The sequence below is a fragment of the Morus notabilis genome, unplaced genomic scaffold (genome assembly GCF_000414095.1).
Source record: "Morus notabilis unplaced genomic scaffold, ASM41409v2 Scaffold404, whole genome shotgun sequence".
In the NCBI taxonomy this organism is placed as follows: Eukaryota; Viridiplantae; Streptophyta; class Magnoliopsida; order Rosales; family Moraceae; genus Morus; species Morus notabilis.
In genome coordinates this window covers 645342-658474 of record NW_010362549.1, presented here as the reverse complement: position 1 = coordinate 658474, position 13133 = coordinate 645342, and the positions used below count along the sequence as shown (strand labels likewise).

General features: G+C 32.9%; 1 protein-coding gene across 5 annotated transcripts; it reads right to left on the bottom strand.

Moving 5' to 3' along the window:
• Positions 1 to 110: 110 nt before the first annotated feature.
• LOC21406246 (syntaxin-binding protein 5-like) lies at positions 111 to 2781 on the bottom strand. 5 transcript variants are annotated; one of them, XM_024168375.1, is made up of 6 exons: positions 2414 to 2781; positions 2232 to 2329; positions 1717 to 1876; positions 1025 to 1106; positions 696 to 806; positions 111 to 574 (listed from the first exon to the last, which is right to left on the bottom strand). In XM_024168375.1, the coding sequence occupies exons 3-6, from the start codon at positions 1821 to 1823 to the stop codon at positions 563 to 565; spliced, it is 312 nt and encodes a 103-aa protein (XP_024024143.1). In that variant the 5' UTR covers positions 1824 to 1876; positions 2232 to 2329; positions 2414 to 2781; the 3' UTR covers positions 111 to 562. The 5 variants fall into 5 exon arrangements, 2 of the variants coding, with proteins under 2 accessions (XP_024024143.1, XP_024024144.1); XM_024168376.1 differs by having other exon boundaries at positions 1717 to 1865; XR_002902555.1 differs by lacking the exon at positions 696 to 806.
• Between the last annotated feature and the right edge of the window lie 10352 nt (positions 2782 to 13133).

Here is a 13133-nt window from a genome sequence, read left to right as displayed (position 1 = left end):
AGTACATTCCATGTTTAAAAATTGACAGTCATTAAAAGAATTAAGTCGTGTTCATTAAACTGTCATTCAATATGATGCAATAACAATAAATCTGTCATTCAATATGGTGCAATAAAAATAATCAGACTCACATACAAGTAGTAATACGAAATGTCAATATACAACAATGTCTTAAACATAAAGCAAAAAAACCACACTGAAAGAAAACAACAATGTCTCCAACCTGAATACAACAAGAAGACCATACTGAAAGAGAATAACAATGTCTCAACCATCAATACAACAAGAAAACCGCAATAAAAAAGAAATGATGAATGGAAATCTAAGTGAAGGATCCTAACTCATGTTCAAACTTAAACCAAGTGAGCTTCAACTAAGGTTCCGTAAGATACACTTTCTGCACCTCAAGACCATAGATTTTCTCTTCATTCATCTTCTCCAGTCTATTAGATCTTGCCGAGAGATAAATCTGCAGCATCATATATGCTTTGTTCAGTAATATAACTGCAAAACTGCTCTTTCTTCGGCATTGAACTTCAGCACAGACATCAAACCATATTCATCACCGACATACCTGCAAATTGCAATACAGCAAACTTGTTATGAATTGATTGTCCAATACTCTTCAACTTGCCAGCCAATCATCAGCTGATGAAAATATGAGTAACATTAACTTCTTTCAGTGAGTAATGTACATGAAGTTGGAGCCATGGATTGCGACAAAAGCAGTTATATTGGTTTCCCATTGTAAACAGCAAACAAGACATCTGAATGTCATTGTCATTTAAGATGCTAACCAAGTAACCCTGGTTTTGCAGAAATTGCCAAAACAACACTTATTATCTCTGCCGCTCAAGGAATAAGGAAAACAATGAGAAAGGAAAATGAAGATATATATACACATAAACATAAAGATACACGGTTTGGGATGTCTTGGGTTGTCATTTTGTTAGCTAAATATGCTACAAGCATTAAAATCAGCACTGTATCCTAATGTTTTCAGTAATTCATACTTCATGTATACCTCAATGTATTTGAAGGGCAATTGCTTTGGGGATATAAGAAGTCCTATACCATCGCCACCAATCACTTTAATCCTTCCATCCCTGCCCAAAAATATATTTATATATATATATATAAATAAATAAAATAAAAAATAGAGTACTATAGTGACAATGTGGTTCCCCGGCTATGCCAACGTGACATCTCAAGATATATATCTTGTTACTCTTTTATTCATTTATTATTGCACAAAGGACCTAGACTCCCAAGGCATCTTATTTCCCACCAATCAATCTAGTTCAAAGGTGGAGAGGAATTTCCTAAATTTTGTGTAAAGCCCATGATTTCTCTCTCCCCAAAATATGATCCTCAAATGAAAGTTATCACTGAAGTCCATGGTGAAGCACATAAGATAGAGACGCAGGAAGCCAAAATTTCCAAAGAAAGAAGCATAAAAACTATGGATTCATTCAAGTGAACACCATGCGTTGGTACCACAGAAATGAAATGCACAACAAACACTCTCCTAAGAAGCAGTTTCATTCAGCCGCTTTTCTTTGTTTTTGGTTTCTCTTTAATTTTTTCTTTGCCAAATAGTTTTTGAAAATGAGCCACAAGGCAATCCTAGTTCCTAGCTAGCAACTCACACTTCGATCGTAATCCAATACAAACAAGGTAAAAGAATAAAAAAAGAAAAGGCGCTTATTAACTCACAGAGTCCCAATGGCTAAAAGGCGTTGAATGGGGTCGAATGCGAGAATAGAAGATGTAGACGGGATGCCATAGTGAACTGCAATTCGCAGGTCCAAGTCTGTTTCCATCAAACTGCCGTGTTGCAAGTTCTGCCGTATTGCTCGTGGGGCCTTTATTTAAGCTTGTTGGCAAAAATTTTACATTTACATATAGCAATCACAGATTAAACCTTCTGAAACTATGTAGAACACACACAAAAAGATTAAACCTTCCTAAACACGGATTAAACCTTCAGTCCAAAGACTCCAAACACAGATCAAAGTTTCAAACCATAAACAAATAATCATAAATCCAAACCATAAAGGGAGATCAAATCATCAACACGGAAGCATTGGAAAGATGCTTTAAAGATAAAAAAAAAACACTTAAAACCCACAAACAATCAGTAAAACAAGCCAAAAGAAGATGACGAAAACAACGAAAAACAGAAAACTCATAATTAGAAACCTAAAACCCACAAACAAACAGAGGCTTACCTCTTGATCTGATGATGGGCAGTCAGAGGAGGAGATGGGGATACCGGCAAACCGAACCCTCAACAATGCTCAACCGTTTTTCTGCGAAAATCAGAAACCTAAAACCCAAAATATTCAAACTAAAAATCAGACCCAAAAATCCAAATGTTCAAACTAAAAATCGCGCGGTTAGAGAGGTTTACCTCTTGATCTGATGGCGAGAGACGGGCAGTCGGAGGAGGAGAAGGGAGACCGGCAACGGAGAGATCAATCCGGCGGAGGAGAAACCAAACGAGCTCCGAACCGCAAACGGAGAGATCAATCGGCGAACGGAGAGAGAGGCCGGTGAACGGAGCCGGGGAACCTTGCTTCGAACGGCGAGGAGAGGAGAGGAACACATAAAAAATTTCTGCAGAGGAGGAGATGAGAGATACGAGTGGAAGAGAGAGTGGAGAGTGGATTCTTCTAAAATGAAAATGGGGTGTAAATTTTAGATTGCACAGTGAGGTGATAGAGTACAAGCACATTGCGGGGGTTTTTTTTTTTTGGCTATTAAACCGTGTTTGCCATGAAAGTGATGAAAGGAGGTTGATTTTTGGTTATTTTTTAGTACTTTTAAAACGTGTTTTTGTGTTGAAGACACTAAAAAAAATTTATTATTTACAGAATATTAAGAAATTTATTTATATAATTATTTAAGAATTTTTAAATTTATTTTAAAAAAAAATATGTGTAAAAATAATAATTAATAAAAAAAATTAACTATAAACACATTTAAAAAATATTATTTTATCTAAATAAAAATAAAATAAGAACACATGTGAAAAATTACTCTCATAATAATAAAGTGAACAAAATATGTTAAAAAATTCACCAAAAATAAAGATAAAAAAAACAAAGAAAAGAAAAAAAAAGGAGTTAAAGTAGGGAGCTGTCATATGGCAGCTCATATTTTTTTATGTATTGTTTAGGAGTTGAATTAATTTTTTTTGTTAGATCAAAATTTTACTCATTACTCTAGTAAACCATATTTTCTATAAAAAAATATTTATAAACCATATCTCTTTTAGGATAACCAATTAGGACAAGTTAAATATTAAGGCTGATATACAACTTGGTGTTAATTATCAAGAAAAAAAAAACTTTTGTGTTGTTTGCTTTGTGTATTTTTTTTTTTTTTTAGCGTAACGATTTTACTTTGGAAAGAAAAATGTACCAACGGAAGATTTCCCACATGTTGGAATAATAACAACTTTAAGAGTTTTTTTTTTTTTTTTTTTTTTTTTGGATAAGCAACAACGTTAGAGTTGGTAGATGTGCAAGGTTTGTTTTCCAGAAACAAGGGGACAAAAAAAAGTCAAACCTCTTGGCTCTGCAATATTTCTTTTTCTTTCTTGAATATTTTTGAAATGGGGTTTTCATGTTTGATAAATGTATTGGACGATTGAAAAGGTTTTTCTTCTTTTGTTTTGTATCTCTAAGGTGACATAATTTTTGTATGTTATTAATCGTTTATGATATGTTTATGTTATTAATCGTTTATGAGGATCTTGATCACTATTGGCCTGTAGTTATATAGGAGGATCTAGATCAATATGATTAGTTATTTCCTTCTCTGTACTTTTTTGTTGGTATCGTGACCTTTTCTTTTTTTTTTTTCTTTTACTTTAGTGTTGATCTTCTTTAATATTTGTGATAAATTATTATTAACTTTGTACATTTAATAAAGTTGTACGGAACTTTTGCCAAGGTTCAAGAAGCGTGAAAACATAATAAATAAATTTATAACTAACATTTGACATCAAGTAACAAATAGCCTAGTGGTAAGAAGGTGTATTGAAAGTTCATGCTAGAAGTTTGAACCTCAATATAATCAAAAGTATTTTTTTAATAGTATAGAAGGTGGGGGTACGATTTTTTAACCGACTAAATCGGTTTGCTAACATGAAACCGAATGATTTGACGATTCTTAACGTTACCATATAGGTGGGGGTTCGATTTTCTAATCGACTAAGTCGGTTTGCTAACATGAAACTGAATGGTTTGACGATTTCTGACGTTACTATACAACTTCTCATCATTCTCGGGCCTCTAATAGAAATGCATGCTCAAACGACCTCTATTGCTTGTTGACAGGACTACATATGAAGTAGTCGATAGTCATTAGAGCTGACACAACAAACCGCCTTGTTTGATAAGACAATAATCCTGCAAGTCATTAGAGACTATGGAGACAACCACACTGTATGCCATCAAAATTACGTCATAGACATTCAAAATAAGTTAGAGAATGCTAACTTGTAAGTTGTGAAAAATAAATGAAATTCATAACCCTTTATACAGAATAATTTGGGAAAGACATTCTCATCTTTTTGTAATGTGGCACTTTAAAAAGTTTGGTTTGATTGAAGTTTCAATTGAGCATTGAAGTGATTACAATGTCAAATGCTCTTTTATTTTGTTAGGGTAAAAGGTTCGAATACCATGGTTGCAAAGTGTATTTTTTACCTATTGAAATAATTTTTTTATGGTTGTATCACTTTCCAAAATGTAATGAATAAATTAAGAGTAAATGATGATTATGGCTATACAACATAAGAGAATTCAAGTCTGCATCGATTGGGAGGTATTGAAGAGTACCATTAGAAGCTGGACCGATTTAATATTATAGATAATTTCATGGGGTTTCACTTTGAGTTTGTAGTAGAAGAACAAAGATAATAGGAGTTTAAATTTTCAATTATTTTTTGGAGGAGAGTTTCAAAATTTCAGTTTGAGTATACACTATTTCAGTTTGGGCTAGATGATTATTTTATGTCGATCATGGCTTACATACAATAAAAGGAATCGGACTTTTTTTTTTGTTATTTAAAAAAAAAGAAAACAAATATTTATAAGGACAAAATATGATCTGTTGTTAGTAGTTTTAGAGCTTGTTTGATTTGAGGTAGATGTGTAAGTATGGGTTGTCCAAGCCATGTAGGCATGGGGGCTATATGAGTTGGACTAGCCACGTATGCATAAGGATTCAGGTTGAGTCTTGGGATATTGAGACCCATCTCGATCCAAGTCTTGTGGTTGGGATACAGATTGGCTTGATCCGTATATTTACTATGGACATATAAAAGTTCCTTTCCGAAAAAAGGACATACGGATTGAGCTGACATGCGGGCTAAAAACTTATGAGACGTTTGGTTCATAAATTAGAATTATAATATTAGAATCATTTTCGATTTACATGTATTTTTTATAAGAGAAAACACTGTAACGAACTATGAATCATGATTCGAATCGGGATACGAATCTCTCAACTAAACAACCTCTTAGAGACCGTTTAGTAAACATGTTCATATGTTTTATGTTTTGAACCTAGAAAACATAAGAATTACAGGTTTATGTTCCCTGTTTTAAAGGCTGTTCATAAACCCACAAAACTCGCAGACTCAATCTATCTCACTCCAACTTAATCTGAAAAATATAATTTCTAGTATTAAATTTATTTTTTCGGCCCATTCAATGTCTCACCTGAAGTTTTGGGACGGGGTGTGGGTTGGATCTATAATGGCCTGCACACCCCAACTCAACCCGCGCTCTAACTTGCATATTCTAATATCTAATCCTAGGCAGGCAACTCATTTCTACTATCTAGTTTCTTCATGTTTGAGTTAAGCCTCTATGTTTGCTTTATCTTAAGATTAATTTATGAGTCTAGACTAATTTATGTTTGCTTTATGTTTGATGTTGGATGGACTACTTTGCTTTATGTTTGATGTTAGATTGAAGTTTGAATTTCTATCTGTTTGAATGTTGGAGTTATTATTTCTATTTGATGATGAACTTTGAATGTTAGATTGAACTTTGAGTCTTTGATTCTTTGAATGTTGAAACTGACCACCCAACCCACCCCGTACCGCCCAAACTCAACCCAAACATCATTGGGTTGTGAAATTTTTTTAACATCGTTAGGGCCAAATATGTGCAACCCACACTCTTTGAGGCGGAGGAAGAAAAAATCATATCCCGTACCAAGCTAACCTATGAACAGCCCTACCTGTTTTCAATGTTTTGAACCAAAAACTTCAAACTTATTTACCAAACTTCAAACTTATTTACTAAATGGGCCCTTAGACCAGCCCAATTGGATTGGGTCCTTATGTGGATATATCGGGCTGAATGCCGACCCATTTGACTTGACCTGTATTAACGCGGGAAAATGAGAAAGGGGGAGAGGGGTGAACAGATTTTGGGGCGTAAGGTTGTTAAAATGATAGGGAAAATAAGAGGTAAATTAAGTATGGGATTACAAATCCTTTAAAGAATAATAAAATATTTAAGGGAGAAAGAGGAAAATAGGTCAAGACTTGAGATGAATTAAAATTAATAGGTCAATAGTTTACATAAGTTAATAAATAGGCCAAATTACTGTTTTCGTCCATAACTTGTCTGGTTATGAACCATAGCTTGACAAGTTATTGTCCGTAACTTATCTGGTTATGAACCATAACTTGATAAGGTATGACCTATTAATTTCTATAACTAAAAAATGACCTATATACTTTTCTAAACTTTTCATATTGACCTATTTCCTTTCAATATGGAGGAATTATAATAGAGAATTCATATCAAATACAGGAGAAAAGTCCTTATCCATTCCATTTCAATTTCCTCACTTAAGTTATTTTCCCCCCTTTTTTTTTTTTTTTTTTTTTTTTTTTTTATGGGCGTCGGCTCAAACGTGACACTGACTCCATCTATATTGATCGGCTGATCTTTTTTAGTCTTTGACGATTGGCTTCGATTCACCGGTTTTCTTTTACGACCCCTTACTATTTCCTTTCCCTTTCATGAAATACAACCCCAGTGAGAAAGTACAAACTACAAACTATAAACTACAAATAGCAAGAATGGTGATGTAGCTCCTGAGAATGACGCCTAAATCAAGATTATACATCTTTCTTCATTCTTATTTTTCTTTATATTCACCAATCACACAATTACGAAAGAAAAGTACTTTTCTTGTGAAGGCTTTTATTTTTTAGCCCTCTTATTCCTCAAGTTTTTCCGCACATTGTTTGTTTGTTTTTTTTTTGTTTGTTTGTTTTTTTTTTTAAGTTTAATAAGGCACCTTTTTGAATTTAACGTAGAGTTGTAGAGTCTCAAAGATTCTATCACTTCTGTGAAGTTTGAAATATATCACTTTCACAGAATAAAAAGACAATTTTACCTCAAACAACTAAATATGATTAATCACTGATTAATTGAAGTTAATGTGACAACTCATCACGGGTCGTCACAATTGTCTTAACTTTTAAATATTTACCTCTTAAAGAAAAATTCATACTGTAAAATAAACTTAAAGAAAAATCTAAAGTATTCTTCAAATCAAAACCAACATAAACCAAAGTTCCAAAATAATAAAAATTAAAATTAAAAACTTTATTTAAAATTAAGCATTTTCATTCCATGATTGTTTCTCATGGTTTCCTATCACGCATAGCTTGCATCCGCTCTAAGATTCTACATGGCTACATCTTACCCTTTAGTTCATCCGTAACATAAAATAACTTATATAAGCAAGGGCTTAGTAAGAGACTTAAATCTCACAAACATAACATTTTTATTCATCAACAATAAACGTCATCATGAGAATAATTATTTTTGAACATGTTTCAACCTTTAAAATCCATCATATATTGGGCTCGACGTTGTACCAGCATAACGCGCTAGCCATGGAAAGCATGAGGTAGCAAATCTCATACCAACCGTGATAATAAATTCACTCACCGGATAAAAGACCGCTCACCGGTCACCATCAAGGGTGTACAATGCCATTTAAAAACATAAAAATACACATATTTTGCTTCAAAACGTCATCATAAGAGAAATATTAAAAGTATCATAACATCATCATAAACATTGAAATCATACACTTCTCAATTATTCAATTCATGCTGCATGTGAGAGTGTACTTACATAAACGCCTTACTTAACCTTTTTAAATTTTTCAACGGTGACGCGATGAATGAGTTCCTCAGTTGCTTACCTCTAAAACTATTCATGTCATAAATCATAAATATAATAAAATTAAAAACATTAATTTATCAAATCCATCCATCATATTAAAACAACGCCTAAAAGGCTAATTTCATCATTTAATAACATCGAGACACAAAAATCCATCAAGGATATAAATTTACAAAATTTAACAAAAATTGGCAGCCTGACCTTTACCCCTTTAAAAATTCATAACAAATCACACATAATTCAAAATGACCTGAAACTGGTACCAATTGAAGACATCTAGAGTTTTCTAACGATATCTAATTTGCTAAAAATGGAGTTCGTTTGGTCCCTCAAACACTGTTTTAAAGTCAGATCACATACGCTGGAAAATTCCAGCACTAGTAAATTCCAAAAATACCAAAATAAATTTATTAAAGATGAAATCAACTCCAATCACATGCATACTTTAACCAGCCCTAAGATATGTTCTTAAAACATTCAAATAACACATTCTATAAAAAAAAAAAAATCCTTGTGGCAAAGCAAGTTAGAAACATCATCATGACCATCAAAATTCACATACCTTGCAACTCGAATCCAAAAACAACATCCTAACTCATATTTCTATGAAATCACAATTTATAACATAGATGAAGCAACAATATAAGAAAATAACATAATTCCTAGCATGCGTCTCTAGAATTTATCAAATTATAAAGACACCAAAACACACAAAGCAACAACCGGATCATCCCTGACTATCTAAAATAAAAACACGCAGCCACAGGCATTAAAACCTCACCTAAATCACATATATCCTCTCTCAATCGTCAACCAAAGAAAATTATTCATCATCTTCTTAAACTAATACAGCCAACACTAAAGTAAATCACCAAATAACCATGAATAATAAATTAAGGATGGTCCGTACCTTAAAATCTTCTTGATTGTGGCGTGGAGAACCAAAGGTTTACGAAAGGGTCAGAAGGATAGAGGTTGGTGGCTGATCTTAGAGGCTTCTTCTTTTTTTTTTTTTTTTTAAAAAAAAAATGTGAAAGAGTGGATGAGAGAGACGTGAAGGAGAGGATGGAGAAAGGATTAGGAAACTGAGGAAGGAATATAGTTGGCAGCTTAAAAGAAAATAAAAGTTTCATTGGTCAACATGCATATAAAGAGAAATCAACTGCAATTGATTCCAAATAAATTTTGAGATTAACTTGAATGCTAAATGGCTTAATTTGGGTGATTTATAGGCTGTCATTGAAGCAATTAATCCAAAACATCCACGCCAACTACTCCCCTCCTTTCCATTCCTCTTCCCACACGCAGATCACTCTCTTTTATTGACCATGACAAATCCAAATTATATCTAATAAGGCTATATAAGCCAACTATGAATATGCCATCTTTCATCTTATTGTACGTGTGTGTACATATCTCTTATAAAAAGAAACATATCATCAAATCATAGCATCATATAGATTCATTAAATCATAAGAATAAATATGAAATTACATAATTTTTCCATATAATCACATGAACTTGTTCTTAGCATCTTGAGCCCTCGTCGCGATCACCTGCAAAATGTAACTTATTGTGATGTTAGAATTCACAATATAACATTATGACATGATTCAAGTTAATTCTTAACGTCTATTTTTAAGAATTTTATCAGTTAAAAAAATAGGTTAGAGTTAATCAATGATTAACTGAAAGATTAGAAATTTTGATATAAATAAAGGGTAATATAGATTTTATGCCGCTCAAAAATGATGTAAACAAAAAGGAAATGAAATAAAATGGTAAAAGCCAACAACTACCTCTTAGAAGTGATATAAAGTCAAATTAACTGAGATTTCAGTCCTTGAATACGCTGCATGAGTTTGTTTGAAAGGAAGAAATCGAAATTTAAAATGAAACGGAACACCGAACACGTCACGTCACGTCACGTGTAGGAGGACGTCTACTAAAAATATTGACAATCATTATCGGTTTGTAGCACCCCGCGTTCAACTCCTCATTAAATTCAACGAGTGATGATTTTTCAAAAATTTGAGATAACTTACCAATTTCGCGAAAGATTATAGAAGCAAAAACGTGAAATATACATTTTATATTAGAGGTGACAATTCGTATCACGTGTCGTATTTTGATCGTTTTTTTTAAATTTACAGTAAATCTGAACACGATTCGTAACACAAATACGATACGATCACTTTATAGGTTGACACGATACGACACGAAAATGATCCGTAACACGAAATTGACCCGTAAACCTGAAATTGACATGAAAATTGTATATTTTTATTTAATTTTTTACATATTAGAAATAATTTAAAATTCATAACACACTAAAATACAATTACATTCATTGAAATTAAGCAAATAATAGTATAAGATTTTGAGTATAACTATCATAATATTACAAGTTCATAATAAAATAAAAAATATATGTATTTTTTAGTTTTTTACGAGTTTCGTGTCGTGTTCAGGTTAGGCGGATCCAACCCAAAATTAACCCGTGTTTTTCGTGTTAATTTTAAGTCGATCCAATTCTGACTCGAACATATTTTTTCTTAATCCTAACCCGCGAAATTCATGTTGCTTTCAAATCGTGTTGTCGTGTCGTGACTCATATTGTCAACCCTAGTTTCTATTATCTTCTTACCTAGTATTTCTTATTTCCAATCTTATTAAAATAAAAAGCCAGCATTGGAACGATTTCCAGAACATGTATATTGTAGTTCGAAGAAAAGGAATCAGACAAGTCAATAGAACGAAGGAGAGAGGAGAATCTGTTAGCTCAAGGTATTGTTTGGTACTCCTTTTGTTAGAAAAATGGTCTCAGGTCTCTTACGTACGCAATGTTCCATTTTTGGTCAACGGCGTGCTTTGCGAAAATTTTCTCACTCACTTCTTTGGTGACATGTCATTTTTCCATTTTAAAAATGCCACAGATAAAAAGGTTATTTTTCTCCTAATTCTACACAACAAAAAATTCCAGTCAATCTTGTTGGGATTTGATTTTGGTTTATTTGCCAAAATATTTTTGATTTTTGGTTTGATTGATTATTTTATTTTGGAATTATTAACTGATTGATTTGGCAGCTGGATATTCTTGTTTTAGAAAGCAATTTGCTGATTTGGAATCACCCTAGTATTTCTCATTTTGAAAGTCAACTTTAGGTCCAAGTTTAGTGTCTGATGATCTGATTGATAATTGGGTGGGATATTACAGCTGGCCTATTCTTGTTTTAGAAAGAAATTTGCTGATTTGGAATCACCTTGTATTTCTCATTTTGAAAGTCAACTTTAGGCAAGGATCACAATTCACTACTTCTAAGCCACTCTCTCAGTTTAATACTCCAAATAAATGCATACATTTCTTTTATTAATGCCTTCTTCTCGTCCATTTTTTCTTCTTTTACATACATTAAATGAATAAATTAAAAAGTGGATCTACTTATACATACTTTAGCTCTTATAATACGTCTGTCACGACCCCATGGATAGAGCCGTAATTATTGAGGTTTAATTTAAAATTTAACTTAATTTCTAAAACGAATTAAGCTCAATTATGTTTAATTATTTCCTATTAATGTGCCTTGACTCAAATTCAAGTTTCACAAATGATTTTATAATCAGTTTGGGGGTTCTTTAAAGATTGAAATCCAATCCATGAGTTTGGTTTCCTATTAATTTCAGCTTAAAAATAACTTTTTAAAGAAATTTCAGCAGCATGCCGACATAAATAGGAAAAATGTCAAACCTGTAATTCAAGTTCAATTTCAAAATATATTCTCCAGAATCCATCAAAATCAGTTTCCAATCAACTAAACAAGTCCAATAACTAAAAACCCATAAATTTCAATCAATTTCAACAACAATTGTTCAAATCCAAACCCTAACTTAAAATTATTCAAATCTAACAAAAATCAAACTTTCTCAAGCTTAAAATTCGAATCAAAGAGTGGGTTTCAAAAGGTTTTACCTTAAATCAGTTGATGGAGCTTTGTCTCCCTCAGTTTTTCCCATTTTTGTTCATTTTTTTTCCTGTGTGTCTTGGCTAAACTGCCGAGAGAGAGAGGGAAAAATGGCAGGAAAAAGGGAGAGAGAACCAGAGAGAGATAGCCGGCGGGAGAGAGAGAGAGAGCCCAGAGGTGGCTGCCCGGCGTGGAAGAAGAAAGAAGAGAGAGAGAGAGAGATGTAGTGGTTGGTGAACCAGAGGAAAGAAAGAAGAAAAAGAAAGAAACGAAAGAGAGAGAGAGGGGTCTGGGGGAGGGGCTGCACGGGAGGAAAAAGGAAGGGGAAAAAAGAAAAAGAAAAGAAAAAAAAGGAAAAGAAAAGAAATAGGGAAAAATAAATAAATAAATAAAAATACATTTAAAATTAAGTGCATTTTTAAAAACTTTTGAGGTGAAAATTAAAAAAACTGAAAGTAATTTATAAGTCCTTAAAATAACTCTCGAAAACTTAATATTTAATCACAAGATTAATCAGAAAAAATTAATTTTAGGCACACTAATATACACAATTAGCATAATTAAACATGTTTAATTTTAGAGGGCGTTACAGCTCTACCCTCCTTAAGGAATTTCGTCCTCAAAATTTGAGCTTACCTTAGATATGAACATGCATGGATATCGTTCTTGCATCGTTGCTTCTAGTTCTCACGTAGCTTCCTCAATGTCATGGTGTTGTCACAACACCTTCACTAGCGGAATCTCACGACGACGTAAACTCTTCATCTTCCAATCGAGAATCTTCCGATCGAGAATCTGAACTAGTGCTTCCTCACAAGTCGTGTCATACTGGATCAGCATGTCGTACCATTGTACAATAGCTTCTGGATCGGATTTACACTCACGAAGCATAGAAACATGGAACACCTTGTGTACATGAGATAATTCTGGAGGAAGA

Bases quoted from the DNA above. Each gene is read 5' to 3' on its own strand.
- LOC21406246 (XM_024168375.1), bottom strand. From the start codon at position 1,823: ATGGAAACAGACTTGGACCTGCGAATTGCAGTTCACTATGGCATCCCG. The intron at 1,107-1,716 runs GTGAGTTAATAA...ATTTTTGGGCAG, and splicing joins CTTTTAGCCATTGGGACTCT to GGATGGAAGGATTAAAGTGA. The intron at 807-1,024 runs GTATACATGAAG...CTGCAAAACCAG, and splicing joins TGCCCTTCAAATACATTGAG to GGTTACTTGGTTAGCATCTT.